Source organism: Balearica regulorum, chromosome 10 (assembly GCF_011004875.1).
Source record: "Balearica regulorum gibbericeps isolate bBalReg1 chromosome 10, bBalReg1.pri, whole genome shotgun sequence".
In the NCBI taxonomy this organism is placed as follows: Eukaryota; Metazoa; Chordata; class Aves; order Gruiformes; family Gruidae; genus Balearica; species Balearica regulorum.
Genome location: NC_046193.1, coordinates 716,833 through 742,272, shown reverse-complemented (window position 1 = coordinate 742,272; position 25,440 = coordinate 716,833). Strand labels below are relative to the sequence as shown.

At 45.2% G+C, this 25,440-nt stretch overlaps 1 protein-coding gene across 2 annotated transcripts in view; it reads right to left on the bottom strand.

Annotated features, from left to right (window-relative positions):
* Window positions 1-25,440, bottom strand: part of PHF2 (PHD finger protein 2) — an 85,832-nt gene that overhangs the window by 27,923 nt on the left and 32,469 nt on the right. For both annotated transcript variants that reach the window (XM_075762649.1, XM_075762651.1), the window contains 5 exons: window positions 14,757-14,842; window positions 8,998-9,112; window positions 5,941-6,101; window positions 3,536-3,677; window positions 564-750 (listed from right to left, as the gene is read on the bottom strand). In XM_075762649.1, the coding sequence (XP_075618764.1) occupies window positions 564-750; window positions 3,536-3,677; window positions 5,941-6,101; window positions 8,998-9,112; window positions 14,757-14,842 (691 nt within the window). The remainder of the gene's footprint in view (window positions 1-563; window positions 751-3,535; window positions 3,678-5,940; window positions 6,102-8,997; window positions 9,113-14,756; window positions 14,843-25,440) is intronic.

The following is a 25,440-nucleotide window of genomic DNA, read 5'->3' as shown; positions in this document are numbered from 1 at the left end:
AATTAGCAACAAGCAGCCAAACCAAACACTGTTGCACTGGCACAGATTCACGCACACACAAGCACGCACACAGATATTTATCTAAAGACATATATAGCATTACATATTTTAACACTCTTGAAATAAAATTTACTCGTCAGCTTTGTACAGAATGGCTGAAATAATTAAATCACTAGCTGACCACATTTGCTCACATTTGTGGGACTGATGTTGCAAAAAGTTTGCAGTGCCAGACTCCATTATCCTGCAAAAGTAGGATGTAATATCTTTCAGGTCTTAGGTGACGTATGTGCAGAAGGCACTAAACAAATATTAAAATTCAAATACAGTGAAAACACACAGACAACTTCCACACTCCAGAGACTTCCTCGCTCAGCAGACCCTGGCACTGCTGAGAGCGTTCCCACTCACAGCAGTTAAGGCTCTGCCTATTTCTTATGGATACAACAGGACCATAGGGAGAAAAAACCCTGAGCCCTGAATTTTTGAGAGGATTTTAGGATGGTCTTTGCATGTAAAATTCAGTTCGTTACTAGATACACTGCAAAAAGATGACCCCTCACCTTCAGCACGTGGTACCACGCAGAAGCTCCTCCCGAATCTATGTGGAAATCTGTGTAGCTGTCCTTGACGCAGATCAGGCAGTACTTGGTAACTTTTGGTTTAGCCAGAAGAGCATCGTCAGGCCAATAGTTTTCCACCCAGGACAACTTCTTAACTATATCTGGAGGCTCCACAAAACTGGACATCCTTTACGGAGAGAATCGAAAACAAACGTGCATCTTTTAAAAAGAGAGCAGAAGGACCCCGATACAACAAAAAGCAGAGTGTGACTCCAATACTTGCATGGCAACCTGAAGCAGCTCCGTACATGTCAGCGGAACTGCTCTTCGCTCAGAAAAATGGTGAAAACTGGTTACAGACCGAGATTTAAGGCTTTTCAAGCATGATGACTTAGCAGACTTAGCAATGATCCTCTGGGTTCTTTCAGTAGCGGTACTTATGATGAAGTATACGCTGTTTGTGTTTTTCCAGTTCCTGCCTCGTGCTGTGTAGGCTCAGTTATCAACAGCGCTGTTATCGCAGCCACTTCTCCTGCCTCCTTCCCAAGAGAAAGTGAAATGCGTGCTCTCTTGCACAAATGGTCTGGCAAATCTTAAACATTTGCAAGTTAAGCTTAGTATTAAAACTAATACCAATAATGTTAATAGTTAGAGACTAAGTCAGTCTTGATCTGACGCTGGAAATCACAGTGATCCTTTTATTTAGACTGACTAAATGACATTAAAAGCTCAGAAGAAGGAAAAAGTCTAATTTGGGGTGTTAATGTGAATATATTTAAAATACAACATACATAATATTAATTTATATCATTTACATAAATGAATATATTTACATTGGACATATATTCATACTGTATATATTTATTATATACTTTCTGTATAATGTTTATAGTAAACATATAATATATACTATAAATCACAGCTAAGATGATGCAGTGGTATGATAAACAGATTTTCAGTGTGTTGCATCCCAGAATGTGCTAAATTTTATATTTAAATAGTTCATAATGTGGACAAATATTTGCAGGGGGTGGAGGTTCACTGTTGGACACTCTAAAATACCATGTCAGTAAGAGGATCTGCACTTCAAACTAAAATTAAATGCTCCCATGTGTCATTTATGCTCACTGTCAAACACCGATAACAATAGCTCCATTTATAATAGCAGGGAAAGATGGAGCAGTGCATTCAATTAAAGTGTCACTGTCAGTGTTAAGAAATAAAATATTTGCTAGTTAATGTCTAAATTAGCAGCATTTGAGTGACAGCTCCAGCAGTCCTTCAGAACAAAAGACCTCCCGTTATTCTGGGATAATGGCAGAAAGCTAAAAAAAAAATCTCAGCTGAAGATACTGGTAATCTTTGAAGCCTGTAATTACTAGAGATGCTTTCTGCAGAAATGGGTGTGCACTACTACAACAGTAACTACAGGGCTAAAGGTAATGGCTTTAAAAAAAATGAGCTTGTAATTACTCATCAGCCTTCTTTTTTAAGGCTACTTTAAGCCTTCTTGCTAAAATGGAATGCTCCCCAAAACAACCACTTTTATTTTTATCATCATCTGTGTAGCGTTTGTACATAAAGGAATCTTTTCCTTCTCTGACACTTCCCTTCTACAAGCACTACCTACCCAGAAGGACTACAAGAACTGTAAAAATGATCTGCACAGTTGCACCAAGTTCAGTACATTATAGATGCATCTGCCTACTTCTGGAATAAAAGCACAGCTCAGCTGATGAATACAGCTATATAAAGCACAAAGCAATAACTGGAACTCTTGGGCACTCCCATCAGCTAGTCATCCTATATATAAAACATAAAATACAAACCATGAGGAGAACAGTAGGCTTCCTGTCACTGAGGACTGCCATGTGCACGCAGCCAGCACCATTTCCTCTGGCTCACTGCATCACCAAAGCACCTCGACCTCAAATTCAGAGCTCACCTGTACCGTCACCCCCCAACTTTCCGTCGAGAAGCCAGCGTCACTCTAGTGCTGAACTGCTGCCGTGCAGATTACAGGGTAACTCGCCAAAGCGCTGAAACTAAAGCTGTAGCGCATGGTACGGCGTTACAAAATTATAATCCTGGCACATTTACTCTCATTCAGGGACATCCAGTGACATATTACACTATACCTACAGCCACACCTCATCTATTTACTTACTCTCTGCTACTTTAAACGGAAGATTTCAGTAAGCAATATATGATGCACTCAAAACAATGCCATACAAGTAGGATGTTCACTGCTGTACGTCATGTTTTACAAAAGAATGCTCCGAGGAGATCACCATGTTTCAAGCTGGAAGAAGGGCTGTCATTGCCTTATATCCATCAGGATTCCCATCTCACCAGAAAAATAACACAGAATATTAAAAAATAAACCCCCTTATGTCCATGTTCTCCCACGAGCCCGCATACAGCTTTATCAAACCTCTGTGGTCGTGTCTGCCCTCCTTTCTTTGGCCTTACCAGTAGCTGTCAAGCTGTATCGACGTACCTAAGCTCAAACCAGGAACACACTACGTTACCATTCACTACCAGGACCGGGCAGAGAATTCACTCCTGGAAGCTATCCTCTAGTTAAAAATCACTAGTATTTAGTTGCAATGAATTAACTATAGTTATATTGCTAGAGTTAAACTCTTGAAAGGTGCCAAAATGTTGTCTTCTGATAGGCGACTGCTGATGGCACAAGAAAGCTGATGACATGTAGGTGCGAATGACCATGACAAACGCTGGCCCATTTACTCCGTGGTACTGGGTACCACTCCCCTCACACAGCAGACAGCACTTGCCTTTCCGTGCTCTGCCGGAGCTGGCTGCAGACGGACGATGCAGCGGAGAGTCAGGGCAACAAGAAGCAGCTCTCCCATGGCCAAGCAGCACCTCCCAAAGAGGGAACCAAGGCAGAGGCTGTTCCAGCTCCCCCAGCCAAAGCTCGCCACGCGTCCCAGGCACCGCGCTCTTACCTCGTGTCCGAGAACTCCAGGTTGGTCACGTTGAGGACCCTTTTCCTGTTTGTACTGTAGTAGTAATCCACAAATTCCTTAAGCTTCATCTTGCAGTCTTTCTGTTTGGTGACATCAGTGACATCAACGCTCCTCTCCGGACCTAAAAATTAATCGAATGAAAAAGAGAGATTGAAGGGCAGCCTGACTTGCCCTATTTTGTATGCTTGGGGGTGAGTTAACATTTTGAGAAACATCTCAGTCTTTGGATTTTCTGATCTTCTTAGCCTTTGTCTCTTCCCTGTTATTTATGCATATACACACATATACATATAAAGAAGACATGTATATACATAAAATGGTGCTTTTGCAAGCATGCCCCTGACACAATTATTTCTATCATTTTGGTTTTAAAGGATTCATGTTATTTTGAATCTATTCATTTCATTATGGATTTTATTTCCATGGTGAAAGTTAGAAGCAAACACCTGTATATCCACAGAGTAAGCCTCACCCACCATGCTATAAAAGTCTTGTGATGGCAGGCAGAGTGTAATACTGTACAGGATACCTTGTCAAACTGATTTTCCAAAATTGTACGTTCTCTTACACTCTATTTTAACTTTTTGCTTACAAAATCTATAATTGAAGAGCTGTTTTGCAGGAAAATTCCCATTTTTAACATGATATTTCAGGTGTGTCACAAAAAAATTGACTTTTTGTTATTTTACCCAAAATTACACCTATCAAAAATCCATCCCCTCTGCATTAGACTACAGAGAATAAACTGCTAGTACTTACACATTTCCTCTGACAGACCTTGTTGGATACAAATCTCCAGTGTTAATACTAACAGTATTATTCAATTAGTGGAATTTAACACCGGGCATGCCAGAGAACACGTGGAGAAAGTGAGAGCTTTACAAAGAGTGCCCATTTCTAAGCACATCTCTTATCCTTTCTGCAAGACAAGCGTCTCTCCAGTCTTTCCTCCCTTCAATTTTAATTGGCCTTATTTTTCCTCTCCCAGTGTTTCATTCATAGCTTTTTTCACATTAGGAGAGGAAAAAGAAATCAATTTGTTTTTTCACAAAGTGCCAGAACAGTAACGACGCATTTGGCAGTCTCAGTTGCAGTGTTTTGTCCTCTGCTACTTACTTTAGGTTGTTTCTAAAAGACATTCTAGGTCTGATGTAATAAACTAGAAAACAGCGAGATCAGTCCCTGCCTGGGAAATCCTGTTCAAGCGAACTAACCCCACGGAGGTTACACCAGCACATATTTGTTCCCTTCACTTTCAAATCTGGTGCCAGCTCCAGATGAAACACCCCGTGTTCTTTCCCCCAGCTTTTCACTAACTGTTTTGTCAGTAGGGTGGATTATTGCAGCTAGAGGCTGGGAGAAAGCCAGCAGATGCATCAGGAGCACCTAGGTCATACAAGAAAATCTGCTCAGTGTAGCAGATGGGCAAGGAAAATATGTTTTCTGTAGAAGCAATGGGATAAAGAGAACAATAAAATCAGGGGTCTTGAATTCTCCTTTATTCATAGTTATCTCACTGCACACAGTCACCGCAAAGGCAACAGGCAGGATCACCCATGGCTGGGGACAGCACCCCCAGTTTGGGGAAGAGATCGATGGCCTGGCAGGGGGAACGCAGGAGGAGGAGTCCGCAGGCTGCACAAGGAGATAAAGGGACCATGAAACGCAGACAGATACACCGGAGCTGGGGTCACAGGTCCAAAAGGCTGACGCCTCGTCGGAAGACTGGAGGGAGAGAGAATCGGACAGAAAGTGACACAGGGGAGGGACAGAGCACGAGAGGAGAATGGATGAGATCACACATGTGAAAGGAAGAAGGATGCGGAGACAAGACAAGCAACTTCAGAGCACTTCCACGGCTTCTGGCCAAGGTGTGTCTTCTGAGGCGGGGTAATGTGATGACTTGGGAGAAGACGCAGAACAAGACCCTGCCCAGGCTAGAGACAGGAGGATGCCAAAAGGAATCCAAATGACCAGCAGCAATGAAAATACCTCTCATTGACACCACTGTTAACAACCACACTGCCTTTTTGCAGAGTGGGAGTCTCAGGCTAGTAATTCCTTCAATGCAAAGCGAGAGGGCAATAATCAATGAAGACCTGGCCCAAAGAAACAGTGTTTTGATACTACTATGACTCCTCCTTTTAATGCAGCACAATGCAGTCTGGCTCAGGCTCACTCTAAGATACACAAGTTGGTACAAGAAACTAGAGTGCATTAATTGCTAATTACAAGCTGCCACTACATAACAAATATTGAAGTCAGCGTAGCTCAAGACATAGACAATATTTTACATTTTTTAATACAAATTTTATATATATATATATAAAAAAAAACAGCTGAGCTCCAAACAGGACAATGCCACCTGTTTGCCAGATACCCACCGACATAGTTTTCAACATCGCTGACGTAGAAGGTGGGTGCGGGCACGGACAAACCCAGGCCATCCTTCTTTGGGACGAGGATGGGCTCTGCAAAGCCATTTTCTTCCAAATACTCTGCTGTTAGTTGGCTGCCTGGCACTTTCACGACTATATCTTCCGCACTGAAAAAGTAAACACAGATTCAATGATGAGGTGCTTCCAGGCAGAGTTTGGCATCTTCTGTGTTTCACTACCAAAAGGGAAAGGTTAAGAATAAGCAATTATATGCAAATTAGGTGCATAAGAAAAAAGCCAAAAAGCCATTTATTGCAAAGCACACAGGGCACACTAAAATCATCCAGAACTGATTTGCTTGAGCTCATGCACCAACTACTGGAAACTCCTAAAATAACAGCTTACGGAAAGAGCGTTTTCCTTAACTATAGGTATCTGTCGAGTTACCAGTGATCAATGTTAAAGAAATTAGTGTTAAATGTTCCACTCTAAAGAAGGCAAGATTAAAAACATTACATAATCTCAAATAAATTGTCCAGGAAATACTTTGCAAATCGTTTTTAAGTAGTCAAATAAATTGCTCGGGAAATATTCTGCAAATCATTTCCAAGTCGCTGGGAGGGCGTCAAAGGGCCTAAGGAACGGGCAGCTTCATCAGCCCACCAGCTAGGTGCACTGACAACTCTCACAGGAAATTCCAGTCCAATTTCAAGACCTTTTCAAGAGTAAAACATTTTGAATTCAGAGTGAAAAGTGACTGTCTATGAACGACCATCAGTCCCAAATGTACCCTGTTGTCATGTGTGGTTTGTCAGCCAGACTCTGAGAACTGTCCGGCAGGCCAGGGCCATGGCTGCCGGTGGGGGGAACAGCAAAACGTTGAGTGTTCACCCCAAAAGCACCGCCTGCCCGAGCAGTAAGGCTAATACATGACTGCCCTCTCCTGCAGCGGTTCTGAACTACAGCTCCCCTCGCCACAGGCACCACAGCCCCACCGGAAAGGGGACGAGGCTGCGAGTGCCGCCATGGCGGCTGGCACGCTTGGGCCTCCCCAGCCCACGAAGCCCAACCGGTGGCAGGGCCCCCGACACCCTCCAACTGTGGGGTCCCCCAGCCCTTTGCTGTGGGGGCTCCTCCTCTGGCCCCCACGCAGCGGGAGCCCCTCACCCTGGGCCTGCTGAGGCTGCCCTGGTGGGATACACAGGGTGGGAGGTCTGAACCCCAGGGAGAACAAGATGGCCAGACGCAGAGAGGGATAAGCTGTAGAAACCCAGCCTGTTTCGGGGTCAACCCAGCCACCATGCGTCGGCAATGGCTAAGCAGGAGGCAAACTGAATTAATAATAATTAAAAGGAGCGTTCCTCCTTTATGTGAGCACTGGTACCGTACACCAGCAATGTGCAAAAAACGAGGCTGGAGATTTTAAGGAGCAAGAAGCAAACTATGACTTACCGCTACACCTCTGCACTTAGTTCACAGTGCCCACGTATACCTCACGTACTCGTTCAAGCCTGAATTGCTTCTATGTGCGCCACAGAAACTTACACGTAGTTGTAAAGAGAGATGAGCACCAGAGCATCTAGCGCCAAAATGGAGAGTCTGACACCTACACTGAAGAACCTGAACCATCAATTTATTTATTATTACTACTCTAATGCTATTTTGGTATTAAACATTCAGGAGCGGAATGACGTGAACTGTATTTTTCGCCTTTTTGCTCTCTTCACTGCCGCCTTTGATCGGAGCCTCACCAAGGTTATGATTTAGTCGTGTGCTGTGAATCAGCAATGATGTGTCTGTCTCTGAACTGAGACCCCTTTTTCCGTTCACCACACTCTGACTGACGAGCGTTGGGTTTTGTTCTCTGAACATCTGCAAATTTCATTCGTTTTCTTCAGAAGAGAAAATTTCTCAACAAGACTTTGTTCTACCAAGTGTCAATGTCCGAGGCCTGAATCTTGTAGACAGATTGGCTATAGACCTTTCTTTCTCAGAAACTTTTAATTTGGCAGCAGGATTTTCTTATGTGCACATTTATGTGAGAAACAAACAAACAAAAAATGGGGGTCCATTTTTTTTTGGTTTACAATTTGGTAGTGCCTCAGACATATTGCATATGTGAGGGCAATCTCAGAGGCCATCCAAGGTTCCAAGGTTACTGAAATCATTCTGCCTTAAACCTTTTTTAAGAAATTAGCTTTGCAATCTGTCAAATTGCTCTGTATACAAAAAATAAAAAAGGTAAGACAAAAATCTAGCAGGCCCAAATAAAAATAGCCAAGCAAGTAAGAATGCTGGGTCCTGAGTTCAGTGAAACACATCTGGAAGTGCTGCCAGCTCTTTGGCAGAGGTATTTTCAGCCTTTTCCTTAACCAGCCTACAACCAGTATCTGAAATTCAATGTGAAATTAAATTCTCCGTAAAAAAGAAGTAGTTTTGTGTTTACCAAGTACACTTTACCAGTCTCCAAGGATTCTTCTGAAATAATTAGTCATTAATAATTAGGGATTTATTTGGCTAAGGCCTACATTAAAGAACCAGGAGAAAATCATCGCTCTTACAAATGGCTGTGAAGCAGCCTAATAAAGTGTGGAACATGTCACCTAACAATTAGCACTATTCATTACCCCAAATAAGAGAGCCTTTGTCACTGCAGCAACTGAGGATGTCATTGTTCTTCTTTTCAAGATGGGGGCAGACTTCAGCAAAACCATTAGTATTTTTGAGAACTGGATAATTTTATGCAATAAATCGGTCAGTTTGACATGCAATTGTCTGTTGTAGGGGCCAAACACATTCTTGCTCTTGTCTTCACAAATACTAGCTTCTATGGGAACCCACAGGAACCGGGCTCAACCAGGAGCAGATTTTAATATGGCTGCACAAATAGAACGAAGGGAAGAGCCTGGGACATTTGCAAAACAACAGCAGCCATTTGAACTTCATCGCTCCATTGTCTATAATGATTTCAGCAGGGATCATCATCACCAGCTTCAGGGGGGACACTGGCTCTGTCTGCTTCACCTCCACAGCCCTGTCCACGGGCGCGGCTGAAGAACCTACCTCGGAAAAGTACGGCTTCGGAGTTCCTTTATAAAGACTTGGCTCCCGTTCTGTACAGGTTTGACCTCTGTCGTCTGTCCAGTATCGTGTTTATGCCAATTCCTTTTCTTTTTCACTGAAAAAGAATGAATTGGACAGTACTGTATGTTTACTGAAAGATAATTATTAAGACATTTGAAGGAAGGACAAATCTTCATTTCATACGCGAGCAGAGAAGAGGGAACCCCCACTATGCCGCACTGCAAATTTTAATATTGCTCTCAATTCACCATTAGACAATTATACTGTAGCCTGAAGATCTATTACATACTGAACAGCGTTCGTTTTGTAACATAAGGGCAACCAGACGGATAATTACGGACTGCACAGCTACCGCAGGCTTTATGCAAACACGGGCTCTGGACGTTTCGTACTTGCCAGACTACACACTTAATCCTTATCATAAAACTCTTACAAAGCCACTTTTCTGCCTTCTCAATATGCAGTATAGATCTTTATGAATATATTTATCGTGAATTACCTTAGTCTGTCCAGCAGTGGCAGATTTGACATCAATTTTGATGGGCTTTGAATTGTACCCTGTGCACAGAATGCACATGAAAGGAAAAAGGAAAAAAAAAGAGATGTAAGGGCACCACGAGTGCAATTTTTAGAACTCCTCTTACTCCTAGGATTTGAAAGGTGAGCCAGGCTTAGGCCTTAAGCTGATGCCACGGAGTGAAGGGCCCTTGACTGTGCTCCTCGTGGGTGGGACATAAAGGCAAGTTCATCATGGAAAAAGGGTCAGGCGGAGCAAGAATAAATAAGCCAGTTGAATGTCACCGCGGTTCTGCCTTGCCTCTCTGACAGCCAGATAACGCAGAACAAGAAAAACTGGTCCAGCTTTTTCTCTTAGTCAGCACTATCTCTCTCAGCTGTTCCGACTTCCACAGGCTGTCCAGGCACGCTCATTTTGGAAGTAAATTGGTTTTGTCCCAAATGCACATTCACACCATTTCAAACCTCCATTAGGAGAATTCTCATATGTCACACCCTTCTTTTATTTTTCGCTCCTGTTTTAAATCATGAAACCCAGTATTTTACCTGAAAATAGAGATCTTGGGCCTTTCGTACTGTTCAAAACAGGAGGGTCCAGACTCCTGTAACCATCATGCATGGCACTCTTTCCCTGCTCTTTACACATGCACACACACACAGATCCACGTACTTTTTCACTAAGAAAGGAATCTGGAGGCCGCAGCTATAAGACACCAGGTTTGGAAAAAGCTATCGTTGTTTTCCCGACCACAACCCTGGGATAACTCAAGTAAAGACATCTCCCGATGAATCCACCCCAGGTTTTGCACAAAGCATGTTGGTTTTATTAGTTCCATGCAGCTCTCCAGCCTAGCTGGATATATTCATTAAAGCTGCTAGTTCTTTATCTTAATGACTCTCAGGCTTAGTGTGTTAATTCAATGCTCCTGGTAACAAAGGAAACAAGCCCTACATGAATGCCAAGCCTTCCTCCTCTCCTTCCCTTCCCAACGACGGCCTCCTCCCCCTCGTAGCAGATCCAAACCAACACTGGGACTCTTCCCACAAGTCCCCGTGAAACAGGTGTCGCTCGCCACAGTGAAAATTAAAGAGCTTATCATATTAGCCTGTTCTTTTATTACACTTCAGATAGCACAGAGTGTCGAGAAAGAAAAGCAGTAAATCAGTGCTGAATTAAGAAATTCACTGTGACTCTTTCAAAAAGCACCGGGGAGCTATTTCCCTTGGCACCGAGCACCGGCAAGCATCCACCTCTCTCATCGTCCACCTCTCTCATCGTCCACCTCTCACATCATCCACATCTGACATCGCCCACCTCTCCCATCGCCCACCTCTCCCATCATCCACCTCTCTCATCGTCCACCTCTCACATCATCCACATCTGACATCGCCCACCTCTCCCATCGCCCACCTCTCCCATCGTCCACCTCTCTCATTGCCCACCTGTCTCATTGCCCACCTCTCCCATCGTCCACCTGTCTCATTGCCCACCTCTCTCATCGTCCACCTCTCTCATCGTCCACCTCTCTCATTGTCCACCTCTTACATCATCCACATCTGATATCGTCCACCTCTCCCATCCACCTCTCCCATCGCCCACCTCTCCCATCGCCCACCTCTCCCATCGCCCACCTCTCTCATTGCCCACCTCTCTCATTGCCCACCTCTCCCATCGTCCACCTGTCTCATTGCCCACCTCTCTCATCGTCCACCTCTCTCATCGTCCACCTCTCTCATTGTCCACCTCTTACATCATCCACATCTGATATCGTCCACCTCTCCCATCCACCTCTCCCATCGCCCACCTCTCCCATCGCCCACCTCTCCCATCGCCCACCTCTCTCATTGCCCACCTCTCTCATCGTCCACCTCTCCCATCGTCCACCTCTCCCATCGCCCACCTCTCTCATCGTCCACCTCTCCCACCCACCTCTCCCGCAGACAATGAAGATGCCTGCGCCGCCAGACCGCTCCCCAGGAGGTGCTCTCTCCTGGACGGCAGCAAGCTGGCTGCTGTAGCCCATTATACTACATCAAACAATCGACATTTGGCCCGTTTGCAGCCATTCTCTTTATGTTTCATCTTTACCATGAACACCACGGTAAGGATTAAAGGCCCATTAACATGTGCAACAAATGCTTTGGCCAGCGAGGCCACTTCTTTTTAAGTGATTACAGATTTCTTTTCCTACAGAACTTTCTGATCCAAATTTGACCATTGGAAAGTACAACCCAATCCTTCTCCAGGAAACCCTCCAGAGGAAAAAGAGAATGTATTTTTATGAAAACTGTATCCCTGAATGAATAATTCTAGGTTTCAAAGGTATACTTACATTATTTCAAATGGATTTATGAAGAAGGGATACCTAGGAGTTCTCTACTGATTTATACGAAAGGTTGTAACTACTGAAAAACTGTTCCAGCCTGACTTTAGTTTGCCTGCATTTATGTAAAACTTCACCAGTTCCAAGGAATTTCTCCTGATTTTCACTGCTGCAAATGAGACAGCAATCAAACCCAACATTTCAGATCATGTTATGAAAACAAGTCGAGTCTGCCTAAACAAAGCACTTACATTTTATTTAAATGATGTCAGAAAATTTTGTGTGAATGTGTGTAATTTTTCCCAAAGAGCAGTCCCTACAAATTTCATTAAACCGAAACGGCTTAAAATGTCATATGACAGGAAGCAATCTTCTGAAATAGTAGCCACAAAGCCGCATTGGTGAAGTGGAAAAATGTAAGAAGAGGAAAATGATTTTTAAATTTGACATCTGGAAAACATATATTGCGGAATGCACGCTCCAGAAATACACATATATTTTTAAATCCAGACGAGTTGCATAACAGACAATTGGTGTCTGTGTTTCCCTTTGCTAATCTTGCAATAATTAAATCCTACCAGTGAACTACTGGCTCTGGAACCAACGCTTATCCTTTTATTTCGAAACTGATACTGCTAGATAACTAGTTTAAACATATATTGTAGCACTAATAAACAAATGAAAGCGCTCATCTCACAGAGGTCCCAGCAGAGCCCGTGTAGCAGGACGCCCTGCATACAAATACAAATGCCTGACAGAATGCATGCATTAAGCCGAGCTGTTCCTGCCTTCCTTTAATCCGTCCTTTAACTTCCCTGGCCCATTGCACTCCGCAAGGAGGGGCTGCAGGATAACAGCCTCATTTTTCAACAGGATCCACGAATCTACGAGTTAATGGCGAAAACGGCGGTGCAGCTCGAGAACCTGTGGTCTTGCGCTTCACCAGACCTGAAGGTAAGGTTATCAATAACTAACATTTACGTGTTCCCGAAATTTTTACTCTCGACTACTTTGATGATTGGTCTTGTACATCATTAAACTTTCTGCCCTGCATGTGAAGGGAGAAAACAAAGCCGTACTGCTGTATACTGCAGAATTCTATAATGTTCTGTATTCCTACCTCACCGATAACCCCGTACGCTGGTCAGACTAGAAGTAGCGACAGCGCTCCAGGGGCACTTTCTGCCATGCTGCATGATGCAGGCTGAGGGACGTACAGCCAAGCCGGATTTTTATTTGGATGAAAAGAATTGGATAGCCAAAAACCTTCTTAAGGCATCAGAAGGCTGCTGTCGATTCAACTCTTCTCATCCTAACTGGTATATGAAGCTTGTCAATTTTTTTATCAAAACTGCCATTTCTTGAATTCTAAGATTATCCACCATGGTTTTGTAGAATTGATATCTAATTCCTAGTTATAGACTTCTGCTGCCTCTGATTTTTTCTCCTCGCATTGAAAAGTAGGTGCCTTTCACCATTCATAATTCAAAGCAAAGTGCAAGAAATCAAAGCACCAGAGACATCTCAATGTTATACAAAACCCACAGAGGTGAGAAATCCTCTGCTGCTGCAGATTCTAATACCAAATTGTTTACTTGAAGATTGTGGTTATTTGTTTGACCAATTTCCAGTGTGTTTGTCAGAAGTCTTCCAACAAAACATTAGAAAGGCTGACTCTTTTAAATCAAAGCATTTTGTGGGGACATAATGATTTTGTTAAGTCTTTCCGAATATGCCTCCTGTGGGGGTTTTGCCAGCTTGCCCAGTTTGTGGGTGCCCTGCTTGGGCCAAAGCTGTTAGCAGACCATCTGGGAGAGGGGAGAGCTGCAGGTCATTCAGGTTTCCAGTTCACACTTGATTTTGAAAAAGTCAGTGTGAAAAAATGATTCCCATTTTTGCCCCCCCAAATGAACATTTCAGACTCCTCCCCCTTCCCCTTAGAAATTTTTTAAACTTTAACTTTTAAGGCAGTGCAGAAATAATTGCTGGTTTTTAAAATTACTGAACTTTAACACAACAGAAGTCAGTTCCCAGCCATCCCTTATTTCACACTAAAAAAGGAACATTAGGATTCGTTTGGCTCCTGGGAGATGAGCACAGCGTTCTCCCTCTGCACGCTGCCGTAAGGTTGCAAAGCAGCGAGAACCTCCGTGTCATTGTTGCTTATTTACACTAAAGGGCTTTCAAGTAAGGCATTTCATCTTTTACAGGGATTGCTTGCTTTTCTTCTTTCTTTTTTCCCCCCATTGTATAATAGAAAGAATTTGTGAATCAATCTGACCAAAGCAAACACATCCTACAGTTCTTTCCCAGACAAAACTCCCACTGAGATCAACTGTCACTTTTACTCAGGAGAACTTTTTCCTGTGAAAGAACTGCAAGAACTGGCACCCTCAGAGCATCCTACAATTTTGACTGCCACTGAAATCGCTACAGTTTTATACCCAGGCCAAGCATAACAAACTGTTTCTTACTCTTCTCATCCAAAGACAAAAACCACCATGTAGTTTCCCAAACTCGCTGTATTAGAACTAGCTGTCTCTGTAGGATTTCTCTAGCCCACCATACTAAGTGCCTTCACAGTTCTTAATTCTGGGTGAAGAAGGAAGCATCATCTTCATCGCCGGGACTGGGGAGCGAAGCTGTCCCAGTAAGGGGCCCCGTATTAGCTCCCGCACGCTGCCCGAGGCCAGGCAGGGACTGGCACCCACAGCTCCACGCTCCAACCCATGGTTTTCTCTCCCTTAACATATTTTTTCACCTCAAGGTTTGAATTCTAATATTTAGGACACATGATATTTAGGTGTGTCTTTTTGTAATGAAAAAAAAAAAGCTTCTATGGTTTAAAGATAGAGAATCTGCTATGTATGTGAGGACCAGCTGTGCAAGTATACTTACAAGTAGACTTTCCATGGGTTTTCTCACAGTTGGGACAATGATAGATGTCGATATCTGGTGCCTCTTCTTCTTCAACACCCACACAGCTGGAATATAAGAAAGCAAATAGTACATTAGCTTGAGTCCATCTCCAAACGTGCAAGCATGCAATTAATAATGAAAAAACCCAAACCCCAGTAAGCTGTGCACCTTCCATGCCGCTATGCTGACTGCTAACGGCTGGATCAAAGCAAAGCTTAGGTGCTTTTTACGCTGGTACAGTCAGACTGGGTTTTTGCTGCCTACGCTGCTGATGTGGTGCTAAACCAGGTATCAGTCAGAAGCCCACCACTGGCTCACCGTGGACCTCCATTAAGATGTGACAGAGAGTTCCAAAGCATTTTTTTTCCCAGGGAAACCATTTTGTATCTACATGGAGTTCTCCGAGCACCATCGCACATAAACCTAATTAACAAAACACATCTCCTTTACCAAACATGTATGGACAGCTGCTAGGTACCGGAGTAATCTTGGCAAGGTATACCATATGCAAGACTTCTATAGGTTCCATCTCTGTTACAATATATGAAGATGAGGAGGAAGAGAAGACACGTAGCTCACAGCACGTCTGGCTGCCAAGAAGATGGGTTGTATCATGGCAGCTGCCTAGAACACCCACCGAGATTATTTTGGATGGCACAACATACGCAACAACACAGCGCAGCCTGCGGGCACGCCGCGTGAATGCAATCCATGGCAGAACGCAGCGCCAGGGAAAAACAAAACTGAACTGCAAAGGAATGAAGTACCCGAGATAAGAAGCTGTTGCGCAGTCGAAGCGCTGAGCAGCCAGCCAGTCAAACTCCAGGACGGCACTGTTCCTCCGACGGAGCAAAGTGAACAGGATTGTGCTCCTGCTTGCTCGATCCGAAGCGGCCCAAGCTGCAAGGCGCATTTGCAATGCAGAAAAAAGAGTTTCAGCTGGGTGCTGAAACGCCTCCTCAGCGCTCTGCAGTTAGCAGAAAACACCGATACGTCTCTTCTGCCAGAGAAAGGGTTCAGGCACGTGTCATGGCAATGCCATCTCCGTGCGTGTGGTAGTGTGCAACCTTTGCATCCCGCCGGCAGTGCAAAGCGGCGACTAGTGCGGGAACGAATTCAGAGCCTTTAGCCGCTGGTTCTGACCCACAGGGAAGAGAAAAATGTGTTCGCTCACAGGCAGGGCAACGGGGTCAGTTCTGTCAAGTGACTTAGAGAATCTCTCAAACCATCCTCACCGTGTTCAAGCTTTTTAGGACAATGCCATGATTTCCAAAGTTATAAACAAGTTAATTAGAGAAATTCACGTAGGCTGGATACACCAGTAATTACTAAACGTGATCCAGGAAGGCCCTAAGCTCCCGGCTGCTGGCAGACAGGAAGGTGCATGGACAATGGTGGTGGAACGCGTGATCGTGCGTGCCCACCTCTTCTACACTGTTCTAAGCCTTGCGAGTGAAGCAGCTACCTGGCTCCACGGAGCTCGGAGCTCTTCCGATGCCTGATGACGAGGCATACGGTGCACACGAGCACACACGCAAACACATGCACGCTTGGGGCAGGAAGAGTCACTGTTAAAATACACCATGACCCTCCCTGTTTACAAAGGTGGGTTTGAAACCGCTTTTGAATCCAAGGCGCACGGTGATGTGTAACTGTACACAGCACGATTACGAACCACAGAGCTACCTGCTTGTAGGAAAGAGCATCAACAAACCCCATAATGAGTCTGCAACCAAGCTGGAAAAAGCCAAACCAGCTAAGATATGGAAATGACTTTTTTTTATAACCATTGTAAATGTTTTGTCAAAGTAAGGTTCTGCCAGAAGCCTTTGTGGATATTTTCATCCTGTCGCAGCTGCCAGTGTGTGCACGGGACCCGGCTCCCTCCAAACCAAAGAGCACAGGGCGAGAGAAGCTTGGCAACCAAAGCCAGAGAAACTCTCCTTTTTGTGAGCTCAGCCTGTGAACAGGCTGGTAAACAGGACAGTCCTTCTGAATCGTGTAAAAGCATCTGCAGATTTGGCTGATGGGTTTTTTATTAAACGGTCATTTGAAAAAAATACGAAATGACTGGGTCTCCCTGGGCAGACAGCATGGAAAACTGAAAAGTAAGTTTGCAGACAGGAAAAATCATCACAACAATCCAGTCCTCAGAGTCAAGTACATACAGGCAGCAAAATACCAGATTAAGCAGTAGAAAATTTAAACAAACCCTGGCAGATTAGAGCAAGTGTAGGAGAACGTAGAGGATTCCTCTAGCCATAAAGCTGCATCAGCTGCTTGTGCCACCGGATTCAGCTTGTTAAGCTTAGTAAAGGTATGGATTAGGCTCGACACAAGGGCTTCAAAAGTCTATATTTAGCTAAACTAAGGAGATGAGACCCTTGGGCGCTGCTGGATTGCTACGGGAGGAGGTATGAAAAGCTACTGCACTGGGCAAAGGCTCCAGTGTGGTGCGAGCTATTGTTCTGAGCGCAAGTAAAAATATTTAACTAGAACAAAACGGAAAAGTAAAAATAACTGACCTCAAACTCAAACGGTCCTCTAAAAGATGCAGTCAGCTTTTCCAACTACAACACGGCTTTTGAGTACGGTTTGGCCATTTACAGCTACTCGTAGGCAGAAGCTGCTGTCCGCATTGTACGGGAAATTGCAAGTACAGACTCCAAGAGATCACCCTAGTGAAACGCTTCGGGTGATCTTTAACCAAAATAGGAAGCAGTTCCAGTCTGTGCCCCTTTTCTGAATGACCAGAGCGTGACTTGCCACGTATTTCCACCAGCAGAACTGTTTGTGGGCTCCCACATGAATATAGGCATAAAAAAATTGAACTTCCACAGTTAAAGACAGACTGAGAGAGACAGTCCCTGCCAGAAGAGGAGCAAGGATTTCTTGCCGGGCGTATTGGTTTTACGTGGCGAGGGTTTGATAGCGGGGGGCCATCAGCTCCACAGCAGTGACCGACCCTCGGGCTGGTCTCCAGAGCACGTGCACGTGCGAATGAGAACCAGGAGGAGACCGCCAGCCCTGGCAGGAGGCAGCGCAGAGTCCTGAAGTGGCCTCCCGCCTCATTTACAAACGTATTTTTTCTCAGAGTGATTAATTAACAATAGAATAGAATCAAAGCATTTCTCCAGCTGAAGAAAACCAAGTCATCTATAGCAGCTGAACAGTGCTGTCCTTCCCCTCAAGCCCCCAAATTCGAGCACAAATGGTGCTTTGTGTTTTGCATCTCTTTTTGGTTTTTTTTCCATGAGAACGCTCCACTTTGGTCCCTCCAGTTTCTTTTTTCAGCCCTGTCTGCCTGAGTGAAACACAAACATAAAAAAGACCCGAGCCAAGCGTTTGACCCCCTGCAACGACCAGACGGGTCCGGAGTCAGACCGTGCAGGATCAGAGGCGGCATCCCCAGGAGCAGCCTCCAGCAACAGGCCCTGCCGCAGCCAAGCCCCACGTTAATCCTCCGATGTGAGCCCTGGATGCGCTACCATCGACGGGGAAGAACCAGAGAAAGCTCTCTGTAGCGCTTTCGTGTGATTGCTCACGTCCGCCGATGAGGTAAAAACGGACATAAGAGGTTCGGGAAAGGGACGGCGCGGCAGTTGGTAGGGCAGAGCTCGCAAAGGACGGGCAGGGAGCAGAGGGCCGAGGGGTAAGAGGCAGAGCTGGAAGCAGCCTTCTCAACAACTGCAGGAGCAGATTTATTTGCTTCCTTTGTGCCAGCAGTGCAAGAATGCGTTTCACAAAGCCCACAGACACCCTAAGAGTGTGCTGGCATCCTTGCAAGGTCCCTCTCCGCTGCAAGAACTCACAAATCGAGTAGTGCGGCATTTACGCCCTGGCAGTCTTTGAAAGAGATCGCTAAACACGTCCTCCTGTTCGCGCAGCAAGGGCTCCTGGCGGGTGCCGGAGATGCCGTACTCGGGGGTGTGCACAGGTACAGAGCGGTGTCCTCCAATGCAGTATTTAGGGATGTCCCTGACTCTTCAGCTCCTGCTTTTTAACGGTGTGACAACGAAGGCGTTTGGCAGGACCAAACACGTTCTTCTTGGGACAGCATCAGGTTCCCCAAGCGAATTAGAAGGAGAAAACTTTTACTTGGTGAAGGATAAGGAAGCGAGGAAAGAAAACTCCCCGGAGGTCCTGCAAAGCCTGGCGCTCGCTGTCCCAGCAGTGTTAACGCCTGAGAGGCTGCAGCCGTAACGTGCCAGCGGGGAACCGGGGACGCAGCTGGTGCGGAGGGAAAGGATGCGGACGCAGGAGCAGCGGCCCCACGGCGGCAGCCAGCACCCACCGCTCTACCCTCCTGCTCGACCCACACAAAACTCCTTCCACCTTTTTGCCCAAATGCAGTAAAGGTGGCATAAGAGATTAAAAATTGCGCATCCAGGAATATCTTGTCAGAATGATTTAAAACAACTTAGTGGTTGATTTTTCAATGGTATTTAAGTGATTTAACTCAGGTTGAGGCAGTGGAAAACTAATCTGATAATGAGATAGAAGTGAAACGTTATTTCTGATGCATTTGAATTCTAACAAAACTGTTGCAGGAAGAAGAAAAAATAATAATGAAAAGTAAAGCCTTCGATATTGCAGCTGTTTAAGCTGATATATCACACATTTTACAGTGACTTAAATGAGAATTAGCACAAACAGAAGCATTTGCGGTCAGAGGCTACAAACTACATTTTTATTAGAAACTCTGCCCTTTTGCCACTTCAAAACGAAATTGCTTCTATGTTCACAATGAAGAGATGTTCAGATTTCAGTATTCTGACAAAGTTCGCAACATTTTTTTATGCAGGCAACACTAATAAAGGGTACATAAATCGGAATTGTTCTTACAGTGTGAATGTTTCCGAGGACCTCAATTTGTCATCTTCAGTGAGATGACATTTTAAGTAATTTTAGGAGAAAAATTAACCCACATAGTTTCCATTCTATCAAACCCGTGTAATCTCCATTATCAACCAGAAGACAAGTATAGAAAAATATTAAAAAATAAAACAACTGAACAAAAGGCCATTTGATGGGAAAGAAAATAAAATCTACTAATACATAAATAGAGTAGAAGGAAAAACAAGCTAACATCTTAACTCCTGCAAACAAACCAAAGCCAGGCATTTCATCCGTTCCCAAGAAGCACTCTTCAAACACAGCACAAAGATGAAATAGAAGGTCTTCAGCCAGAGAACTGGGTTTGTAAGAAAGGCTGCAAGCCAGCACAGACGGGAATGGCGGCGGCTCCCCGGGATGCTCCTGGGGGTGATGCTGCATCCCCGCTCTTTGTGACACAGCCATGGACCCCTCTGGCTTCAGGTGGGAAGGGGCACCCTCACTCCCACCTCACCCCCTAAAAAAAGCCCACCTTTCCGTGCGCTGTACGCTTGGTACTGACCGCGGAGGTCACTACACCCGTACCGCTGTGCGGATCAGGACTGGGGGGTTTGCTCCGGGTACCAGCGGGCCAACAGCACAGCCCCACACAGGGCACAGCCCTGCAGAGCTGGCGGCACGGCGCTGCCTGCCACGTCCGCACGCAAGGACGTTGTTCAGGGTTTGTAGCTAGCAAATAAATCACTGGAGCAGTTGTTATATTCTGTGTATTTAACTTAAAATCTGTTTTCAACCTTTGCCACTTCACCTGAAGCGTGCTGAAAAATGACCTTCCACTCTTATTTCACACAACCACCTCTCTGCTTCTGCTGCTCTCCCTGAAGCAGTCCAAGGCCACGTAACTTCTGTTCCCTGCCACGACCCTGGGATACCCGCATCGCATTAAGTGTGCGAAAGTGGAGATTGATGTCGCACCCCTCTCTCCTCTCTCAGAAGCTGGAGGCAGTGCAATGTCTATACCCCAGGAGAGCAGAGGGTTGCGCTGATGGGCTCATCTTGCGGCGTGCTGGGGGTCTGGCAGGGGTGCAGGCAGCAGGGGTGCAGGCAGCAGGGGTGCAGGCAGCAGGGGTGCTCAGCAACCGGCTGCTCCACCCCAGCACATGAGGATAAAGCATCAAAGCCCCGGATGGGGCAGCCAACCCAGTGCAGAAGAGGCATTCGCGGCATTTCTATAGGTAATAAAGGTCATAATTAGTAATTAACCCGAGCTCATCCCTATCCCTTAACAACTGGTATAATTTCTTGATGTGTCACTTATCGTGCGTTGCACAATAATGGTCCGCCTTAACAAGGTGTCATTGGGAAGGAAGACACCCATCCAGTTTCAGAAGCCTCCACCACGTGAAAAAAACTGTAGGTACTGCGGGAAAACCAGGACGCCGCAGCAGCAGCAGAGACTCACGCTCCACATTTTGATGCCGGGCCAATGTTAAGTGGCGGCAGTTTCTTGTGTCCACATCACAGCATCCAGAAATGCAACAGGTGCCGCTGGGGATGCAAGAGGTGTTAAGAAAAGACAAAAAAAGGGAAGGAAGGAAGGAAGGAAGGAAGGAAGGAAGGAAGGAAGGAAGGAAGGAAGGAAGGAAGGAAGGAAGGAAGGAAGGAAGGAAGGAAGGAAGGAAGGAGGGAAGGAAGGAAGGAAGGAAGGAGGGAAGGAAGGAAGGAAGGAAGGAGGGAAGGAAGGAAGGAGGGAAAGCAGCGGTTCCAAGAGCAGTGAAAGGATTTGAGTCTCATGTGCTGTTTTTCTGGTGGCTGTTACAGGGTGAACTCTGACCACGTACGCTCTCCGGTCCCTACCGAGCAAAGAGACAAGCCTTTTCCTAAGCAGAAGCATTTGTCTCATCTAATCAGCCATGTATTTTCACAAAACGTACAGGAATTTTTAAGACCTGCAAGCCTGCTGTCAGATATGGTTACAGCTAGAGAGTGAGTTCAGAAGTCATCTGGGAGAACAGAAAGACAAAGAGGTCAGTGCCTCCTCAGCAGGAGACCCACGAGCAAGCACCGGCAGGAGAAAACCCGCGTGGGCTGGCTTGGGCACACGGGCACGTGTCCCATACGTGGCACTTGTTGAATCAGGGCCTAAAGGAGAGAGAACGCCGGCTATGCTGGAGAGCCCGTACTTCACGTCGCCTTGCACACGCTCACCCTCGGTGCGTGAGAAACATAAATGCAGAGGGAAAGATCTCCTGACAAAACACAGCCGCGTCGGCGCGGTTCCCTTTAGGACTGCAGCAGCTTCGGCAACGCGCAAACGTAAAGGCAAGGAAAATCTGTCCTTAATTTTACCTGAGTTATGTAACTGCTTTGACTCAGTTTCTCCACCTGTAAAGCAGTAATATGAATACCTGCTTGAGAGCCGCAAAGGCTGCTGTAGTATAATTAACAAACATTTGCTCGGCGCTTTGAAGATGACAGGCTCGGTGCAAGCGCTGGGTTGTGCTACCTACACGCACGGCTGTCGCTGTAGAGGTTTGTCTCCACTGCCTGGGGGAATTTACAAATAAATGTTTGCCTTGTGACATTATCCATTCCTTCACAAATCCACGTATTTTCCTTTGTTAAACTAAAACGTACATTCGGGTTTCCGCAATTCTGGGCCCAACGCTGGAGCTTGTTTAGAGCAAACACGCTATTTGAAATAACAAAGAATTAGCCTCCTCCAGCTTATAAAAATCTTGAAGGAGCTTCTTTTCTGTTCTACCCAATTTTGACCACGTTCCTTCAATCTGGAGCGGTCAGGGGAAAAACCAGGAGCAGGTGCAGGTACTACAGGCAGCAGAGCCGGACCCGCGGTGATCCTAAGGGATCCTAACTACGGACACGCAACCTTAGCCTGCACCTTAGCAGGGAAACGTCCACACAACTATTGCCACCAGGCTACAAGCAAGTACGTACAGCATATACCAGGAGTAAAACAGGAGTAAAACATCACACTAACACAGGACATGTATTCAAGTTACTCAAAGGCCAACGTGCTTCTGAACACCCATAAAAGGCACAAAATCATTCAAGGACTTGGCGGGTGGAGGCACGACATTAAAAACGTTTTATTCCAGCAAACAGGCACAAAACTCTCGGTCTATGAGGCAGGGCTGCGCGGGTGCTCTCCTCACTCCTGCGATGGGAGAAGCGTGGTCCCAGCACCCAGAGAGGGGGCGCAGGGTGGGCTGGATCTCCTTTTCCACCTTATTCATTATTTGGGAATTCTTTGGGGCGTGGGGGTGTTGCCCACTCTTTTTGATGTTTGCAATTGTACTGGAAGTAAATCCTTGCTCATACAGCAGGTGCCCTTTCCTTTTACGAAGAGGAGCAGAGTCCATCTGTTTGTTACAGGCCGGTTGAGAAATGCCGAGGGGATTGAGTTACGGCAAGGAGCTGCTCGCTCTGCTGCTCCGTCCCCGCACTGCAGCCAGTTGTACAAGTTTTGTTGTCTTGGATAAACTTTGCTCTTTGGTTGACCAAACTACATTTTGCCTTTTTTTTTCAAATTTGTTTGCAGTTGTGGCCTGCAGCAGAGAATTAGCCCTTGGGGAGAAAGCACAAATTACTTGACCTCTATAAAAGTATTTGTGAAAGTGAGTGAAATTGGGACCTCCCTGAAAAACAAATGTTACAGCCAACTAAGCCAGCTGTAGAATATTTTTTTAATTGTAAATGGCTGAGGGACTTCAGGGATGTTACTGGCCAGGGCAGGTTCTTGGCACCTCCTTGATTAAGAGATAAAAACCTGCCCTGTTTTGGGTGTGAAGACCTTATTTCTGCAGCATGTAGGCATCCAAGTGTACGTTCCACCTACGTGTTTATCACAGAGCCGTACCTGCAAAGGTCCCAACATAAACCTCTCCGACCCCGGTGATGTGGGGATAGGGGCTTGCCACCCTTGCTGGAAGTGCCAACCCACACTGAGCTCTCTGGAGAGCAAAAATCACAGGCAGAGCTTTAAAACCACGGATTGAATGTTTTTCAGGAGGTGCACCCCAAATTGCAAGGAAGAGCTAAAATAAAAGTAAGCACAGAAACAAAGTGCAGACATTGAGAACTTAAATTACATCCAGAGAATTACAGATTTTATGTAATCAACAATATCCAGATTGTTCAAGCCTGAGTCATAAAACAAGTTGAAAAACACCAAAACCAAATCCTATTTAGCAACTGAGGTTATTATTATAGGACATATTTCCCTAAGATGTAATAGTTTTGCCTCTATTACACTGAACATTATTAATGATAATCCATCCTCGGTTGCTATTTTTGTGAGCAGGTTAGTTGTTGTGGAAAAAGACATCCTGTTTTTTGAAGGCGTTGTATCTGATCCACTCGCTGAAGTCCCCAGTGATTTCTGTAATCTCAAGACATTACAAAGGAAACAAAAGTTTAGATCACTCTGCAGAGAGTTACTATTTTTACACGGTTGCACTGCTGTTATTCATAGGCATAAAATGCTAAACTACTCCAGTGGCTTAGATGCATAAAACCCATTTTCAGCCTCTACCTACATTCAAAATACCCTAAGGAAGATTCTTCTAAGTTGAGACAAGTCCTTAAAACACATTGCACACTACACCACTACTTCACCTTAGGAAGGAATGTGTTAGAAGAAAAATTGTAATTTTTCACCCCAAAAGAAGCAGTAAAAAATGATGGGGGGGGGGAGGGGAAGGGAAAACGTTTTTTTTGTCTTGAAGCGAGCAGCTGAATGAAGCTGCAGAAAGGGGTGTGATTTTTAAAAGCATCCCTGAAGCCACTTGGAAGCCCAGGTCTGATTTTCATTAGTGGTATTCACACTCTGAAGCCGCTGAGCCATATGTTAGTTACTATATATTCTTATTAGTAAATGAAAAAGCATTTGAGACTTCCTAAATCACTGTTCCAGTTATGCGGAGAGACAGGGAGCTCTGCCATCCAGCCACCCCACCACAACTCTCCATCCCTCGGTCTCACTCCCGACCCCTCGGCAGAGCCGAGTTCCTTACAAAGCAGCACAGATTTGCCTGCATCTTCCCTTCCTTCAGTTGTGCAGCTGTATTTCAACTATGGGCCAGATGCTGGGTGCTGTTCCGGTCTTTCTGGGCTGCTCTTGGGGCACAAAGGACTGAAAAATTGCCCTAATTGCTCAGCTGGGAACGACTCCAGCGCAGGGGAACGCACGCCTGGGTGCCACAGAACCAGCCCACATCACCTCGTTTCAAATCAGGTAACAGAAGCGCTCAACAACATTATCAACCACAACACTAATTTAATTTTCTTTTCTTAAAAAACATATGGTTCTCCCAATTGGAGTAATGCAGAGCACCATGATCTTCATACATTTAACACACAGAAAGAGGACTGGAGCCCCAGTAAGCTGTTGCAAAACCAGCTCTTTATCTCTTTTAATATCATATTTAGCTAATGTAATTACTTAACAGTGGTTTCCCAACCTTTGCTGGTCTATGGAGTCCTATATATTTTCCTGATGTCCTCCAGCAAATTTAAGCCTACTGACATCAGGCTTATTTTTCTTAGATCAAAAGTCTGTTAAAGACGGACAATGATTTGGAGGGGTCCCTGGAACACGCTGAATTAGAAGACTCTTTTTCCTGACACCTGGAGAAACTCAAAAAGCCATGAAACAGTCTAGGGCTTGGCCAGCCAATCTTCTAAGAAAGCAGGAGCAACTCAAAAGCCGAATACATGGTAATCATCAACAATCTGTCCCATTCACTTGACAACAACTTGATAGTTGTCAACAACTTGACGGTACTACAACCTGACACGGTAATAC